We start from the raw sequence: 17,500 nt of genomic DNA on the forward strand, positions 1-17,500 counted from the left end.
AGCACAAAAGCACCAACAACTGGGGGACCAACCACCGTGGCAATAACAACATTTGGAGTGACTCCAACAACAGGGAAACCAACTCAAGCATATGGTGAGATAACGCTTTTAACTGCTGCAGCCTTGTCGATAATGGGAAGGGACGCTGGGGAGCACAAGAAAGAGGAAAGGAGGGTATGATCAATTGTATGGGTCCCTACATATTAAGAGGAGCTAGAGGAAAAGGTGTGTAATGTAGGCCTTTCCTCAGATAGAATAAGGAGCAACGAGGCGGCAAAAAGAGGGAAGACGAAACCTTTTTTCAAAACTGTGCAGATAAAGATTCCCCCAATCTACTTTTCTCTCAATGGAATTATAATATCCTTGTCCAATCGCGCCTCGTGTATCGATTATTGAATTTCTATGATATCCATTTCTTATTTACAGCGTTTACCGAAGACGAACAAATGGCCTTAGCCAAACATAATGAATTTCGTCGGTTACACCAAGTGCCATTAATGACCCTTGACAGAGAGATGTGCGACCAGGCCAAAGCGTACGCCGAGATACTCGCCGCGAATGGAAATTTGACGCACGCGTCTTCGGAAGAGAGGAATGGACAAGGAGAGAACCTTTTCTCCAGTTGTGCTTCGGTTGTTCCAGAACCCACAGAGAGAGCCGTGGTAGCCTGGTAAGTTGGAAAAGAGTGATTTGTCTCCATGACACCATATCATAGTGGGCAGCCATCGTAATAGCAAAACGAAGTCCACGGTTTGTATCAATCAAATCAATTAGCCTTTTTTTTTTAAAGCGAAATAACTATTTGGCATTCAGCATTTCTTCTAATTGACCCACCCCACCCCTTGACATAGTATCCTTCAAGTTATGTCCATTTTGCAAGAGGCATATACAACAGCAAATTGTGGAAAATCGGCTCGTCGCAATATTGAAATAACATTGCAAAAAGTCCATTTTAGTATTTAGAATTAAGTACCTTTTATAAAAATTTTATATCTTTTGATTGCCTTTGACATTTTGACTTTCTACTTCGTTATCTGCTCATTTTTTACTAAAAAAACGTCGAAGTAACTTGTGTAATGATTGCATTTTACTGCTTAGGTGATAAATATTCAATGAACGTAAAACAAATCATCTTTGTGGCTAAGATGTTCGTTATAACCTCTCGAACTTGTGTTGTTTGCCCCCTAAGAACTGTGTAGCTAATTTGCATGATAATAGCAAATCCAACATGGCGGCCATCGTAAATAAGGTCTGTTATAGTGATTGTCAGCAGGACTATTTTGAAAGTTGTCATACGATTCCGAGTTGATTTGTTGTTACTTGCTGTCAGCGGTGTTCTGTTATACGGCCGCAATGTTTGTTGTTTCTTATCTGTGTAACAGTTTTTCTTGAATAAAGCCTGAGTTCCATCTGACTATATCAATCACCAACAACCTGAGTGATATACAAATTGAAGATCAAGATGTAAAAATAACAAACAAACTGCGGTTATAAACATACCGAGACAACGCATGTTGTAAAACGTTTTTTTTCTTGACATTTCGTATGCTCCAACATCACATCTTCAGAAGTAACGGTTACCTAAGAATTTAAACACGAAGACTAAAGCCAAATAAGGAAAGTAAAGACAATGAAAAAAATAAATGAAAATAAACAGACCTAGATAAATCTGCTTGAAAGAATATAAATGGCTAGTATAGAGAAGAAGTTTCTCACTGCCAATATTTTCATTAAGCCCTGGTTTTAACACGCTGGTTTTAACCAGTGCTTAATGAAAATGTAATTTAGGTAACCGTTACTTCTGAAGATGTATTTTGGAGAATACGAAACGTCTAGTTCATAAAAAGTCTTACAACATGCGTTGTCTCGTTATGTTTATAACCGCAGTTTGTTTGTTATTTTTACTCAAGTTGAAATGGCCGAAGAATAAGAGGTCAAGATGTGCTAGTGAAGGGTGGAGTAGACAAAGTGAAGGAACACTTAACCATCAACGTGAATTTTTGTCAATTGTGACAGGTATAGGTAAGGAGAAGATAAGATTATGGTTTTATCAATAGACAACGGAGTATCTTACATTTAGAGAGGCAAAACAACATACCGTTAAAAACATGGTCCTTGAGCTTTCGTTTTTATTCTTTTGACAAACTAACGATTGATTGATTGATTGATTGATTGATTGATTGATTGATTGATTGATTGATTGATTGATTGATTGATTTTGATAGGTACAATGAAGTTTGCCAACCTGGATACGACTTTAATACAGAGTCTATCCAACCAGGCACAAATCACTTCACCCAAGTGGTATGGAAAGAAAGCACGACGCTCGGGTTCGGAAAAGCGGAGGCAACATCAGATTCCCAGTTGAAGTGTGCGTACTTTGTTGCCAGATATAAACCAGCCGGTAATATGATAGGAGACTTTCTCAAGAACGTGCCCAAGGGGAATTTCGACCAATCGTATTGCAATTCAATCCAATCTAAACGAAAAAAGTATTTCGATCAGAATGGCAAGGCAGTATATATCTACACCCCGTTTACAGAAATTCTCAACAAGAAGAAAAAGAAAGGCTTTGTTTTTTCTTCAAAACTGTAATTTGTGTTTCTTTTTATTTATATCTTAGCTTGGTCAAGCAAATAAAGTAATTCTAAGGTCTCCTTTGACTCACATCTTTTAATGAAGTATCTCAAGTCAAAGTTACCTTTATCCAACAAATATAGTTTACTACATAGAAAATGCGGCGTACGGGGTTTCATTCACGAGTTTTTTGTGTCAACAACCCCGAACGGGCGAGGTACGAGCGAGTGAGGGTTTTTGACACAAAACGGCAGCAAGTGAATACAACCCCGTACAAAGCACTTTCTATGTCGTGAGCTGTTTATTACACATAAGACGAGAATTTTCATTGAAGTAGTTTTCTGAACGCAAATTAGAAACAAAAATTCGCTAACAATAGAACCAAATGCAAATTTAATTTAATTCAATAACAAAGTACGATTTGTACGAGACACACGAGATGCACGAGTGATTGGCTTGGAAAGGAATTTACGCTATCGTTGATTGGTTATACTTCCACACGTACGTGAAAGCCGTATGCCATTCTGATTGGCTGTATAGGCTTTTTTCACATGTGAAAATAAAGAATATAGATTTGTACAAATGAGTTTTATGGAATAAAACTCTCATGTTATGTGTAATGATGGCATCTTTGTATGTAGCTGTGGAATGGATTCAAAAACAGGTGAACGAAAAACACTAATTTTGTTATCTTTCTAATACACCTTTTGTGGTGTATTTCCTATTTTGTGTAGGGTATTTTGTGTAGGGTATCCTGTGTTGGCCACGTGACTTGTAGAGCAGAATAAACACGTCGTTCCGCCATCTTGGTGTGTTTGTTACTTACTCACCCTTTTCGTGGAGTAAAACGTAACACCTCTGAAACTCGCAATAAAAATTTAATAGACTCAGTTACTTTGATGCGACGACTTAGTAGTAAAGTTGTACTTTTACCCTGTCTTAAATCCGAAGCCCCTTGCCCGGAGCTTCCATCTTTATCGTACGTTCGAGGCAACCCTTTCCAAAATCTTCCTTTTTTAAGAACTACTATATTTTGACGTATGTGACGTATGTGACGGAGAAAATACGTGAAGTGGTTCACATACGTCACATACGTATATGACGCAATAAATGGCTGACCGTAGGTCTCTCATGATTGGCTATTGTGAAAACACCCACTTAAGCCCCCCTGCGAGGTGCCTCTGAAAATAGAAAGATACGGAAAAGGGTTGTCTCAGAGGGTTAATGCGGATCCGGAAGATGGAGTTTCCGGGTAACGGCGTCCTCCTTGTTCGTTTGCGGGTCATTCCGTTCAGGCTATTCCTGACAGTCTTTCTCACCTTTGCAATAACTCAGGTGTTGTGTTCAGTGCTTTCAATTAAAGGCAAGCAACTCGTGCCAAATAACAAAAATCACGCCACAAAATTGATACTGTACAGGAGTAATAAAAACAAGGCCAGTCACTGGGTATTATGTACCACCTTAAATCTCCTACCTTCAACAAGTAAATGCAAAATTGATGGCAATCCACTTTCTTTTTCCGTGGGAAAAAACCTATTTCCATGTTTAACAATTATTCGGCGAAGGTGTGGAGTTTAATTACATAAGAGATTATTTGAAAAAATACACATTGTCTTTAAAATGATTAATTTCTTCGTCTTTCACCTCGACAAAACTGCTGGCGACCATTTTGAAAAAATGACTCCGGTGTTTATTGCGTAACAATCACCTCCATTGTAACCAATACGGGCAGAAAATTTCCAATAATCACCTAAGTAATTATACTAAATGCAGGTAATAAATGATATATTCTGCACTGTGAAACACGGCCTAATAAGGCACAATAAGACTGGCCATGCTTGAAACAGCTTGCTATGGCTGCAGCTGTACGGGTGGTATGTAGCTGCGCATGCCTAAGATACGGTAAACCGCGGGCGTGAGTTGTGGTAACCGTAAGGTAAGTCTGCTTCAGGCGTTCTAGTTTTCTTACAGAAAAGAAAATACCTGGCTTTCAGAGGAAAATATCGTAAACTAGTCGTCACAATATTAATATCAGTATGAGTGAGATATCCCGTGGAGCAGTGGTGAGAGCACCTCGGTTCCGACCGATGTGGCCCGGGTTCGATTCCCAGACTCGGCGTCATGTGTTGGTTGAGTTTATTGGTTCTCTTCTCTGCACCGAGAGGTTTTACCTCCGGGTACTCCGGTTTTCACCTCTCCTCAAAAACCAACATTTGACTTGATTTACGTTGATTGTTAATTTCAGTTTACAGTGTCTCCAATTAGTGCTCCAGCGCTAGAACGACTAGACACTTAAATAAAGTTTCTTTCATTTCCTTTCCTTTTTCCCGTCGAATTCAGTAGGGAAATTAAGCAAAGACAACTTTAAAAAAAACCTCATCTGAAAATATGATTTGATTTTTGTGAAATAGCTTTTGCTTGATCATCGTGGCGAAGTATATTTTTTCGTTTATCGTACAATGTTGCTAAGAGGGTCTCGTGCAATCGCTCATTACAAAAAGCAACATGACAAATGACCGAAGCATCGATTCTATTGTCCATTTTCCTACACACGTGGAAACAGTAGCGTAAGCGGTCGCTAAGATACGTTCACGTGCGCCTCCACGTACTACATAGTTTGCACACCATGCAGTGCAATTATAAATGGCGGCCAACATATTATTCTTTTGTCGTTGTGATAATGAGACCAGCTGCCCTGGCTCCAAAGCAACATTTCTTTTGCATTCTGTCCCTGCAAACGAGGCTAGTTGGTTTCATTAGCACAAAGGCAGAGGAATAATTTATTGCCACCATTTATGAATACGGTCTATCCAGCAACATCAACATATGCAAAATGGGAAGAAAACTTATGGCGCTTTCCTTTTGTCAGAACTGGTCGGCCAGATCCGTCAGTTTGCAAAGAAAATGCAACACTTTGTAGGAACACTTGCATGATAATCCCTCACATTCTTCTGGAGGAGTATATATCATCCTCGAAGTGTGTTAATTTGAAGGCGTTGGGGAATTAACCCTTCCAAATGCCCGGTCTGGCAGGTCAGTTCTGTCAAATGGAAAGCGTCCTTAGAGACTATCTCCGCAAACACCTCCAATGACGAAGACTCAGCAAATCCAGCACCGAACAATTCCATTCTCCCGGATTACTCTGGCAAAAAAAACCTGTCTACGGTCTGGTCTCTTTCTCGGCTTCAATGTGGGTACAAAAAGCTGCAAATATTTAGAGCAAATCGTCTGGATCTTTCCCCACAAAAAAAACGCAGCTGTTTTCATCAATTCATCTTTTTTTTTTTTTGCGTTTCTATGCTCCGACTAATAAAATTGCTTCCCCACATAATATAAAACCACGTATCCTACCATATATTTCCGTTTAGTCCGCTCTCAGTGATGAAAGGGGTATACGTAACGCTCGAAACGTCAGTTTACAAATCCCAATATAGTGGTCAAGTTATGGAAAGCCATAACTTTTTTTGTAATCTTTAGTTTCTTGGTCTTGAAGTTTTGCCTTGATTTTTTGGAGTTTTGTCATGTGGCAACATTAATATGTGGTGTGGTTTTGTCATGTGGTGAGGTTTTGTCATTATGTGACGAGGTTTGCTGGTTACGTGTTGTGCTTCCATCATGATTTGTTGAGGTCTTCTTTTGATGTGCTGTGTTTATAATCACATGAAGGGAGAAACTCGACGTCATAAAATAAGTTTTGTCATGTGGCAACATTAATATCTGGTGTGGTTTTGTCATCATGTGGTGAGGTTTTGTCATTATGTGACGAGATTTGCTGGTTACGTGTTGTGTTTCCATCATGATGTGTTGAGGTCTTCTCCCGGGGGTCTTCTTAAGCTTTTGATCTGCTGTGTTTATAATCACATGAAGGGAGAAACTCGACGTCATAAAATAACCTCACCGCATAAAATGTAAACACAGCAGGTCAAAAGAAGATCTCACCACATCATGATGGAAACACAACGCGACTAGCCATGAAACCGTAGTCACACAATGAATGAGTATCATATACATCTTGTTGAAATTGCATCCATTGGAAACTCGGCAAAAATCCGGATTTGAGCCCACGACCCTCCATGACCTAGTCCGATGACTTAACCACTGAGCTACCGGAGATCTTTGGTGAGCAAGGGTGAAATGTGGGTCTTTGACTCCAACTGCATACTGAAGCGTGCAGTTCCACAAAGACCTACAAAGTCAAATAACGACTGACAGCACAGCTCATAACAGAATCGAACGTAATTGTATCTAGTTTGCAAGCGCATTGCATTACTATTTACTGAATATTATGCATCAATTATAACCTCATTATGGATTGTAGTGGGCCTGCGTCCCTTGTTTTTCTTGTAATCACTGAGCTAGCAATGTCACAAATGTCAAACATTAATCACAGCCCTGTAGGAGTTTGACAGATCAGGACTCTGACTATCAACAAATAGTGAACTGGCCTCAACAATTAAGCCTGCCTCTCTCAAGATTAGAGGTGATTATTTTGATTTTGCATTTCCTTTATTTAATTCTTTTGTAACAAGCACATGGCGCATTCTTAACCTGAATGAGGGTCAAGATAGAATTGCCACAAACTACGTGTGGCAGGCTCGACAGGTACATTTGTCACTTACGGTTCTTTTATACATTTTTTTCTTTGATTTCCCTTTTTTTAACGAAACATGCATCAGGCATCATAACAGCAATGTATCAAACACGATTAACTCGAAAATGCCTTTTCAGTTTTTAAGCTCTTTTTCCCTGTCTCGTGAAACAAGCTGGAATAAGTAAATCATTTAGTAGTTTAAAAGGACGGAAGAACACAAATCCACAACCTTATCTTCTTCGTGTCTTGAATTTTATGCAACCAATCTAATATTGTGAATCAGCGAATGTATGAGTGACTCGGGCCGACGGGACGGAAAATCAGGAATTTTTTAAAAAAAAGAAATTCAAGGAATTATAGTTGTTTACAATCTGGTTTGCTTCTTGAGATAAAAGGTTTAGTCATGCGAATCAAAACAAAAACCATTTCTTCGAAAACAAATTAAAATAATTTGATTGATATGGTCCACATCCATAGAGAACTCCAGTGCGAGGTTATCCTTGGCAGAACGTACAACACGTTGAACGTACAACTGCGACTACGCAGCGAAAAAGTACACAATTTAAGCAACTTATCACAATTTCTTTGCGTGCCGGAAAGGTTTTTCAAACGTGATGGAAAAGTCAAGTCGTGTTCATATTAAGAAAACAAACACAAAGGAGCGCGATATTTTGCGGTAAGCATCGCCTTTATCAATTCTAGCCATGGGTTTGTTATCTAGGAAAGCACCTTTTTCCTCACCTCGGATTCAGTATTACCTTCAGTCGATCTTTTTGCCGAGTGTCTGGTGTAGTTCATTAACTCGATTAGCGGGAGGGGGGAGAGGGAGAGGTTGGTGCGCAAAACATCTTTTGTCATAAATAGAGGTGATTCCTCAGTGATACAGAAGTTGACATTTAAATGAACCCTGATTGTTCCCTTTGTTACATTGACAGTCGAAATTAGCAATAATTACCAATTTTGATGGCTTCACAAGCAAATCACGTCGCGATGTCCTGGTAATCTAGTACACCAGGACAGAGGACGTAACCGGAACAGTTAAGAAGTTCAGCAGAACCCTGAATGTCTACGTCTCATTCTTCGACCGTATTGTGTATGAAAATTTGAAATCAATATATTGACCCGAAGGACGGGCCGAAAGCTCCGAAGACGCTCATCAAAGCTCTTCTCTTTGGTTGGGAAAACACAGAAGACAGCAATAGTCGGATGGCCTGTTATAACTTCGACTTCACAGTGGAGGGATTCATCAACCTCAATCTAGATCCTCTTTTTCAGATTTTGTAAAGATTATTTAATAGTAATACACGAGGCAGCAGTTACACTAGCAACCTTTGTGGCTTTCCTAATTGGTGTTGAGATAAGAATCCACCTTACAAGCTAAGGAGCTTCTCTCTACTGACTAAAACATTCACTAATGGATCTCTTTAGCTTGTACGCTTTGTCATTTCCCATTTCAGACCACGTGATGTCCCCAAGGGAATTTTTCTTTTGCTTTTTCATAAGTTATGCATACATATGCACGTGCATAAGACGATATTTGAAAGAAGCTGTTCCCTAGAGTAACATCAAGTGGTCTGAAATGGGAAAAGACAACGTACAAGCTAAAGAGGTCCATTAGAAGGTAGACGGGGGGAATATTGTGTGTGTGGATAATGAGTTCAGTTCTTCAGCGTGTTTTATGCTTTATCGCTATAGCTTGTGTCCTGTTGGAAATAAAAGCTTTTAGATCTTCCCTTTCCCCGCTTGCGCCGCCTGTTCGCTCCGTTGTAATTCGTGAGTACTTTCGCGGACATCAACTTCTTGTTCGTAATCAGGTATACGTCGTTTGTTACTAATGTTTCCGACGGAAAAATTATGGGAATCCTCTTAGACTCCGTCTGCGTTGTCGTTCCGAAATTGCAACATTTTTGCAACTGTAAGCTGCCATTTTTAGCGAGGACGGGTTGCTGATGCAACCTGTTAAAAGCGCACCTCTTCATCACCCGAAATTATTGTTCCCCGATGCGTCCGCAAATGTTACTAAAAATAGACTTTTTGAAGTTAAGATATCCCAAGGGCAAGACTGGCAGTCTCCCTCTCTGTCTTATTATGGCTCTTGCATGTAAGGAATCCATTTATAGGTCTTTAATTTGCCCGCTTCTGTGAGTTCATGAGCTTGCAATGCTAAAGTTAAGCTCAGTTTTAGGATCAATGTGGAGTATACCATTGCTTTCAACGAAGCTCTACATAGTTATTCCTTGTTTATCAATCATGTTTTGTTCACGTAATAGGCCTTTTGCAACTAACGATCACATGGTACAAAATCCGCCATGCTGGAGGGCAAGCTCATTATTATTCCCCCACTTGGACATTAAAACAAAAGCAAGTCAAGCTTGACTGGTTCAGGTCTCTTTGTTTTAATGCCCCAGTGGGGGAATAATAATGAGCTTGCCCTCCAGCATAGCGGATTTGGTACCATGTGATCGTTAGTTGCAAAAGGCCTATTGTGTTTGTCTTCTGTTGTTCCTTGTTGCAGTGGTGACTAAAAGGCATGAAATTGCTGTGTTTAATGACGTGTTTTCTGATAGTCACCACCGGGACACTTTCAGGTAAACGGCAAATGGTTTGGTTTTCGATTATAGCTACAACAATTAGAACGTTTATACAGAAATATATTCATTACAATCTGATAACCGGAATCTAATACCTTTTCAAATGTGTGCTTAGACCTTTCTACGGTCGATCATCTATCTGCTGTATTTTGTTAATTTTGTCTGTACCGTGATACTGACGGGATATGTTTGTATCCCATTGAGGTTGGAACATTTAATCGTTTTGACATTTAAAAATGTCAGGAGATGTCCGATAATAACTTGATTACAGTCTCGTATCGTCTAATGCCAATTTGAATAATGGAAATAAGTGGTTACCGACTGGGTAGCAAGTCAGCTAAGATAAATATTTCCTTGTTAAAGCATTGTTCATGCGTGGTTCTCACTTGTAGATTTTACCACGGAGGAAATAGACGGGCTAAACAAGCATAATCTCTTTCGAATGGTTCACAAAGTTCCAATTATGACACTCGACAGACAAATGTGCAACGAGGCCAAAGCCTACGCGGAGAAACTTGCGAGCTGGAAGAATCTTACTCACGCGTCACTGACCGATCAAGGAGAAAATCTCTACTATGGATGTCAACCGGGAAAAGCTGCGTCAACAAAGAAAGCTGTGAGAGGGTGGTGAGATATAGAGTTGTACTTATCACACAGAGATACTCTGGAAAAATCCGAGTGCTTCCGGCAGGAAGAACTAGATTAACAGGTTTAAAAATCTCGGGAACAAATATTATGGAAGAGAAAAAAGAAGGGAGAAATTAAAAGTTAATAACAAAAAAAAAATGCCTCTCCGAACATTGCGGCCAGTGTGAAATACAGTATATCCGGAACAATGAGTGGGGTGTGGGTACGACGTCATAGGGGAATGGGTACCAGGTAGACGCAGCCACGTGGCCTGGTCGACCGAAGAAGGGGACAACCGGAGTGAAAATAAGAGATGCAAAGTGTGGTCAGGTTATCTGCCGAACGGGGAGCAGTTTTTGTCGTCGTTTCCTGATGCAACGTGAGATGCAATATCTGATATAATGCAAATTTTCTAATGGTAGCAGGGCATGTACTTCCGGTACTTTTTTACCATATGGAAATCCCACTGGTTACTTCCACCATATTTACTCCATTAACATCATTCACCTTTCATATAATGCACCAAGACGAAGCATTGATTATAGGTTTGCTTGTCAAGGGCGAGCCATTCTCACCTGTGGGGAAATGTAAACTTGGAGTGTATCTTTTAGGCGGCCCGTAGATACAACAGTAAGAAAACTCGTTCCTTGTAAAGGCCATTAAAGGGTGCGTTCGATTGACCTCATTCCGTATGCAAGTATTTAATATTACCGAGTATAAAATGTAGTGATTGTATTTTATTTTAGGTACTTTGAAGTTTGCTACCCGGGATATGATTTTATAGACGGACCAATAGAAAGTGGCACAGGCCATTTCACTCAAGTGGTCTGGAGAGAGAGCATCAAACTCGGCATTGGGAGAGCTGTGACAAACGATAAGTATGGAAACCCATGTGGATACATTGTTGCCAGATATAAACCAGCCGGCAACGTCATCGGAAGATTCAAACAAAACGTACTAAAAGGAGATTATAACGCGGAAGCCTATTGTAGCCAGGCGGTCCAACAAGAGAAAGAAGTTATTCGATAAAAATGGAAATTCTGCTCTCACTGAGGCAAGAAACGAAACAACTAAGAACATTTCCCTAAAATAAAGGATATGACCATCACCGATCATTATTCAGTTGTAACTAGCTTGGCAGGGGCGTAGCTAGAGGGGGATCCTTGGGTGCCCGTGACCCCCCCTTTGCAAGCCTTGTTTTAAGCCAATAGCCTACAATATTCAGGTGGCGAAAACTTAACAATCTGGCGAGTACCCTCTGTTTGACACAGTGTGACCCCCCTTTTGAAAAATCCTGGCTATGCCCCTGCTCGGTCTTTTGTTTGTCATTTTATTTTAACTCAGAGGCAATGCATTTAATCATTGATTTTGAAAATTCAGTGAGTATCGCGGTCGACATAGAAGAGAACTCTATTGCTCAATAAAAATTAATTAGTTAACCTAAATGGTTGAAATGCTGCAGAGGGGAAGGGAGATGTTCAATTATGCTTTCGGTAATTTAACGACGGTTCGTGCGTGAAATTGAAGGGAGATTTTAACAGGTCTTGGGCAGGGACGGTACAAAATGTGTACCCCCAAGTTTCCAGTTCCGTGACGTCTTTCGTTTCGAAATTCCCTGCTAGCAGAGGTCTCTTTTCTTTTTGCTTTGGCTGGGCTGACACGGGAAAAGACTCAAAAGAGACCTCTGCCATGGGTCGAAACTCATTGTGTTGAGTATGCGCGGTGGTTACTTAGCGACTTAATCCTCACTTGATACTTCACGTAGTGTGGGCTCACTTAAGGTGGCTCCATACAGTTATTCGCCTTCATTTGGCGCGCACTAGTACCCACTATCCACGGGAATTTTCCCGTTGCTCTTAATCGCATCTCTCTCAAGTCTATCGAAAAGGCTTCTAAAATACAGAACTACTCTTTTCAACCATCACTGTTAAATTAACGGGGTTTTACTAGAAAGTATCACTCTCTAAAGATGGGTTGTTTACAGTGTTTATTTTTCTTTTATTTTGTTTTTCTACCATTTCCTTCAGTGAACATTTCCTAAACTTTGACATTACATGATATTTGTCCAGAATTATAATCTTCTTAAGGCCAAAAAAATAGGGGTTACAAAGGTAGTTTCGACGCTTTTAGCGAATTTGGGTTTTGTAGCTCCACTTAAAAAATTGTCTTACAAAATCTCTTGGTGAACTTTCAGACGGAAGGTGTAAACAGTAATTACCACTCTCCAAACGATCACAAAGACATTGTCGATCTCTCAGAGACTCAATTTTATTAGATCTACCGTTAGTTAAAACTACGTGTGGAAAGACCTCATTCAAATTCTCGGCTGCCAGGGACTGGAACACACTGCCAAGAGAGTTACGAGAGCAAAAGACACTTGCGCAGTTCAAGCAAAGAACATTGACTTACTTGATGGACACAGATATCGCCAATCATATTTGTAGTCTTAAGATTTCTTAACTTTTCTATTGATATTATTGATATTGATATTTGTAATCTTTAGATATAGCACCATTTTTGTAGTATTTAGATTTAGGTTTTCTTAAACCTTTTCATTCATTCTTCTACTTTCTTATCGTCTTTGTTGTTAATTCTATATTTTTAGGGTGCAAAAGACTTCCCCATGAAGTTAAAAATAAGTGGGGGAGTAAGGTGTTAATTGAGAGCTCAAGACTGCATAAAAATAATTATTATCCAAAACAATACAAAAAGCATAAAAAGGGTAACTTAAACATTAGCAAGGTTTCCCACTGACTTTTAACAGACTTCATATTGCTAAGTACTGTAACAGCTATAAAACTTAATTTTTCAAATGCAACAATGAAGGAGGCAATGATTTGTGTAGTGCACTTTATGAGTGCACTACACACTATGTCACCGGGTTGGAAGAGTGAGTGATGATTGAGTAAGTGCAAGTCCGTGGTGGCAAATAAGCCCACAGCGCGTGCAAAAATCACGAAAATAAGAAGGTCTGTAGAAAGCGCGCTTGAATTTCAACAAATGAGCCCCAGAATCGGCAAGAATTTGTGACGCTGATGAATAACAAACCAGCTTCTATTTCCAAAAGGATGGAATTACCTGGTGATAAATAACCTCGTCTAGGAGAGTGAATTTTCGACTTTGCAGAAACAATGGTCAACCTCGAGAGATGAACGATTGTGATCTTTGTAGTTGAATTCGCACATTTCTTGTCGAACTTTATAACACTGGAAAGAAAGAAAAACAAACTAACAAAAAAAGCCCGGTGTCTTGCCGACATTTTGTCACAGATGTATTGGTAGTAACACGCAAGCTAACGTTCACTTGATCACAGGCGGCCGCTGAAATCGATGTCACTTTCGATTTTGCGATTTATTTGTGCAGCCACAAGTACAATAGACAAATTGAACGTATCAAATATCTCCCAAGTTGTTTTTTACTAATGGTAACTTTTATATTCGCGGCACGAAATTTACGCTGTTTTGATGTCACAAATTTTGTTGCTGATTGCAATTTTTTTTATTCTCGATCGACACTTCCTTCTGCTCTTCCTGAAAACTGTGAATCAATATACTTTTTACTTTTGCATCAACATTTGCTTGGCACAAAGCAGGCTAGCAAAATCTGTACCTTGCTTAGTTCGCAATTTTGAGCGTTATAATAGAATTTTCGGTGCTATGTTTCTGACAGCTAATCGTATTTTTTTAGTTCTCCAATCCAGACACTAACCCCGGCGGACAGCACTCAACTTCAGTGAACTTTTGTCTTGGAAAACCGTCAGACGCGCAGAGTACATGCTTATACTTGCTTTGAAAAAGAAGTTGAAGCAAACTTCATGTCTGCCTTGAAGCCACTATTTCTCGGTTCCCTTCTATTTTCTTCAATCTTTCTGGGTTTAGTATTTTACTTTTGAATGCATGTCCTCTCGGGGGCTATTCATATTTACCTAAGACATTTCCCATAGCACTATAATGGAGTACGACACCAAAACAATATTGTGTACTATTAGATCTACATATTACGCAAAGACAACTTGAATCTCCTGAAAAAAAAACATCTCACTTGGAAGTTATGGAATAAAGCACTAGTAACTGCACTACCACACGTACGCAATGCTTGCCTTTTTTATACTGGTCACCGATTTATACAAGTCAATGAAGTTGATTGACTGACCGGTCTTTTACCAGTCTAAATAATTTGGTGAATTTAATAAAGATGTTCTTTTTTTCGATGGGTACGATGGGATGCGACGCAGGGACATTTGGAAGAGGTTCGCCGGTTTGACTTAATGCCTGCATGCAAAGGAGCACTCGCGGATTTTAGGCGAATATTCCCATGTCATAATCAAAGAAAAGACATATCTTCAAATGTCTGGGCTTTCGCAGGACAATGAAGAATATGTCATGTCCTTCGTGAGGAATTTGTCGGTCGTGCCATCCTTATAAGGCTGCCATTTCTTGGATGATATATACAAGCGGCTATGCACGCATTTAAAAGTTGTTTGAGAGACCGCAGATTTATCAATATTAGTGAGTGCACGTTGAGAACTTTCGGTTCAAGATCTTCAAGGGCATGTTGCCAGGCCGACGGTGATGTCATTTAACCCTTCTCCTCGTGAAAACGAGACTTCAGGATTTCTCTGCTTAACGCCAGACGATTTTACCCGTTAATTGGAGACACTTTAGTGTGAACCAAAAATAGCATATGACCAGGAACTGAGAACTGGTCCAAAAATTCTTTCCCTCAGGGGTTTTTCTCCACACAGGCTGCTTCAATTAGTGCTTCACCGAGGCCGTCAGTTCATTTACATTTGTTGTAGTTCAGGGACTTCTGTCTTTTTCAGTCAGTAACTAAGCTGACCAGAGCCTCATTTAAGGGGCACATAGATCCCACAGTAGGCGGTAGACAGGTGGACAGCTTCACTAGTTACACATGTTAAAACTTTGAACGATCGAACGCTTCACGTAATGTAGACAACCTTTAATTTGTCTTCGAAAACTCACTAATTTAAGGACTGATCATAAGCGAAATTCATTTGATCAGTAACACATTGTAAGGTATGTACGACGTTGTCTGTGTTTGTTTGTGATCTATTTACCGCGAGATCCAGGCTCAACGCCACATCGAGAAAGTTAGTAATAGCTTCTACCGTGAGTACACGATTAAATTGTGACAATCTTAATTTATGTGCCTCGGGAGTTTTAAAACAATCTGAAGTTACAAGAATCACAACGCGCTCTGAGCTTATTATTAAAAAGGTTTATTCAATTCAAAAGACTAAGAGAATTTCAACAAATAAAGTTAAATTAAAGCTTAACGTTTTTAACCTTTAAGATGATTCCTCAGGAAAAAAAGTCGTCGAACGATTTTCTTGAAACTTTCCCGGAATGTTCCCTACTAATCCCTGTTTAGAGAACTACAATAAAAAAGATAAGCCACCGTGATGTTACCCTGTTAGTGCCTGTACTGATGATAATCACGCTCATTACTTTGTCGGCTCAGGGTACTTTTTGCAGTAGCTAAACCAGAGGGTTTTTAAAGTAACACTTGAAAAAACACCTGATAGGTAGAAAGTCTAGATGATATGGAACACTCTTATGCAGCTTATGGAAAAATCACTCAACTCAGAACGACGTCCACTCAAAACGTTTCTCGAGTCGTTGTTTTCAAGATCATAAGTTACATCCCCTGGTAAGAGCTTTTAGCTAGATCTTTTTTTTCTTCCGATATTCTTTAATTTTTTTCATTTAAAGGGGAGAAATTGTACACCAAAATTATGCAATACAAAATATAGATCACAGTGCTCGTTTAAGAGTAGAACACCGAAGTACCTGTCTATCTCGATTATCGTAGATCGAAACAACAAAATTCGCCATGTTCTCGGAATGCGCGCCCTTATTCGCAAAGAGATGGGTCATTCACAATATCTCCCCCCCCCCCCCCCCGGGTCTATAGCATTTTAAAACGATAACGTGATTTTTTTTCTAAGGTTTTGGAAATTGTTTTAAACCCTTTTTAAAGATACTCCGAAAATGTCACTTGGAATTGATTTGCACTATCCTGTTGTCAATCCTGAGTGTCAAATTCCATTAGTAATTCCGAATGAAAGCCCCAAAGCAGCTAGCTGACACATTTCCCATAACAGATCACATGACCGGTATTTCTTTTAGTTTCTAGAAAACATTTGGAAGAGATCGCTACATTTCTAGGTTCTCCAGAGGGGACAAATATAATGAATCTGGCTGTATACTGCTTGCTACTTGTCATCACAGGTACGGCTTTTGAGTTAATTAAAAAGTTCTGTAAATTTGGAGTTACTTTTGAGCATTTAATTAAGGGAAGCAGCAATGCTGTAATGAGACAAATTCATCAATCCCAATCTTCGAGGTTTTTTTTCACCTGTGAGTGACTTTACCGAGACTACGCAGACATGATCTAGTGAAGAAAACTCAAATTCTCCTGAGATCACATCATTCTATAAGCTATAAATGTACTTCATAGTAAGGAGGAGGACAATCGCTAGCCAATTTTAACCTGAAAGAAGTATCTATCCTCCTCGTTGAAGGAGACTCAATAAGTAAAACTCCTTACATTTTATATTATGACACGCTGTGCCGCCAAAGAGTTCCCTGTGGTTGAATTTAATTGGTTGCTGCCTCTGTAATGATAAATGAAATTTGTTAGACCATCTAGTTTACCTGAAAACTGAAGGTGCTGTCTGAATGCAGCATTCTTGATTGACCCTGTTAATGAAGAGTTGAGCATGGAGTTTCTGCAGGAGCCCACGAACAAACAACTGGTACCCTTAAATTGATGGACCAAGGCCGGGACACTTAGTGTTGGATATTAATTAAACATTGGGCGTGAATCGAATTAATTGCATTTTGGGTACTATATACGATGTGTCTGCGTATGCTGTTTGTGCATATGCCTGAGCCGCCAGAGAGTACTAAGCTTAAGCTCTAAGTCACAGCCCCTTCTTTTCAAAGGTAGCTGTGTGGTCTATTCATAGCTCACCTGCTCCGTAGTGTCACCCCCTCTTATGGTGAAACCTAACAAACCCGAACTGCTTGTTTTTTCGTCTTTACAGGAACCCCAGTTCTACAAAGTAGTGTGATAAACGCTGAAAATGCTT

At 39.6% G+C, this 17,500-nt stretch overlaps 3 protein-coding genes across 3 annotated transcripts in view; all 3 read left to right on the forward strand.

The window, feature by feature from the left end:
* The window catches only part of LOC137974762 (uncharacterized), an 11,052-nt gene extending 7,676 nt beyond the window's left edge, over positions 1 to 3,376 (forward strand). The window contains exons 4-6 of the mRNA XM_068821738.1: positions 1 to 94; positions 427 to 670; positions 2,226 to 3,376. The exon at positions 1 to 94 is cut by the window's left edge and continues 911 nt beyond it. Coding sequence (XP_068677839.1) covers positions 1 to 94; positions 427 to 670; positions 2,226 to 2,595 — 708 coding nt within the window. The 3' untranslated portion in view covers positions 2,596 to 3,376. The remainder of the gene's footprint in view (positions 95 to 426; positions 671 to 2,225) is intronic.
* Positions 3,377 to 6,995: 3,619 nt separating this feature from the next.
* On the forward strand, positions 6,996 to 11,652 carry LOC137974770 (Golgi-associated plant pathogenesis-related protein 1-like). Its single transcript, XM_068821748.1, has 4 exons — positions 6,996 to 7,057; positions 9,684 to 9,756; positions 10,152 to 10,386; positions 11,133 to 11,652. Exons 2-4 carry the CDS (start codon positions 9,699 to 9,701, stop codon positions 11,413 to 11,415), a joined length of 576 nt encoding a protein of 191 aa, XP_068677849.1. The 5' UTR covers positions 6,996 to 7,057; positions 9,684 to 9,698; the 3' UTR covers positions 11,416 to 11,652.
* A 3,636-nt stretch (positions 11,653 to 15,288) lies between these two features.
* Positions 15,289 to 17,500, forward strand: part of LOC137974778 (Golgi-associated plant pathogenesis-related protein 1-like) — a 15,130-nt gene continuing 12,918 nt past the window's right edge. Inside the window, exons 1-3 of the mRNA XM_068821758.1 lie at positions 15,289 to 15,422; positions 16,536 to 16,637; positions 17,456 to 17,500. The exon at positions 17,456 to 17,500 is cut by the window's right edge and continues 9 nt beyond it. Coding sequence (XP_068677859.1) covers positions 16,598 to 16,637; positions 17,456 to 17,500 — 85 coding nt within the window. The 5' untranslated portion in view covers positions 15,289 to 15,422; positions 16,536 to 16,597. The remainder of the gene's footprint in view (positions 15,423 to 16,535; positions 16,638 to 17,455) is intronic.

Source organism: Montipora foliosa, chromosome 1 (genome assembly GCF_036669935.1).
Source record: "Montipora foliosa isolate CH-2021 chromosome 1, ASM3666993v2, whole genome shotgun sequence".
Classification (NCBI taxonomy): Eukaryota; Metazoa; Cnidaria; class Anthozoa; order Scleractinia; family Acroporidae; genus Montipora; species Montipora foliosa.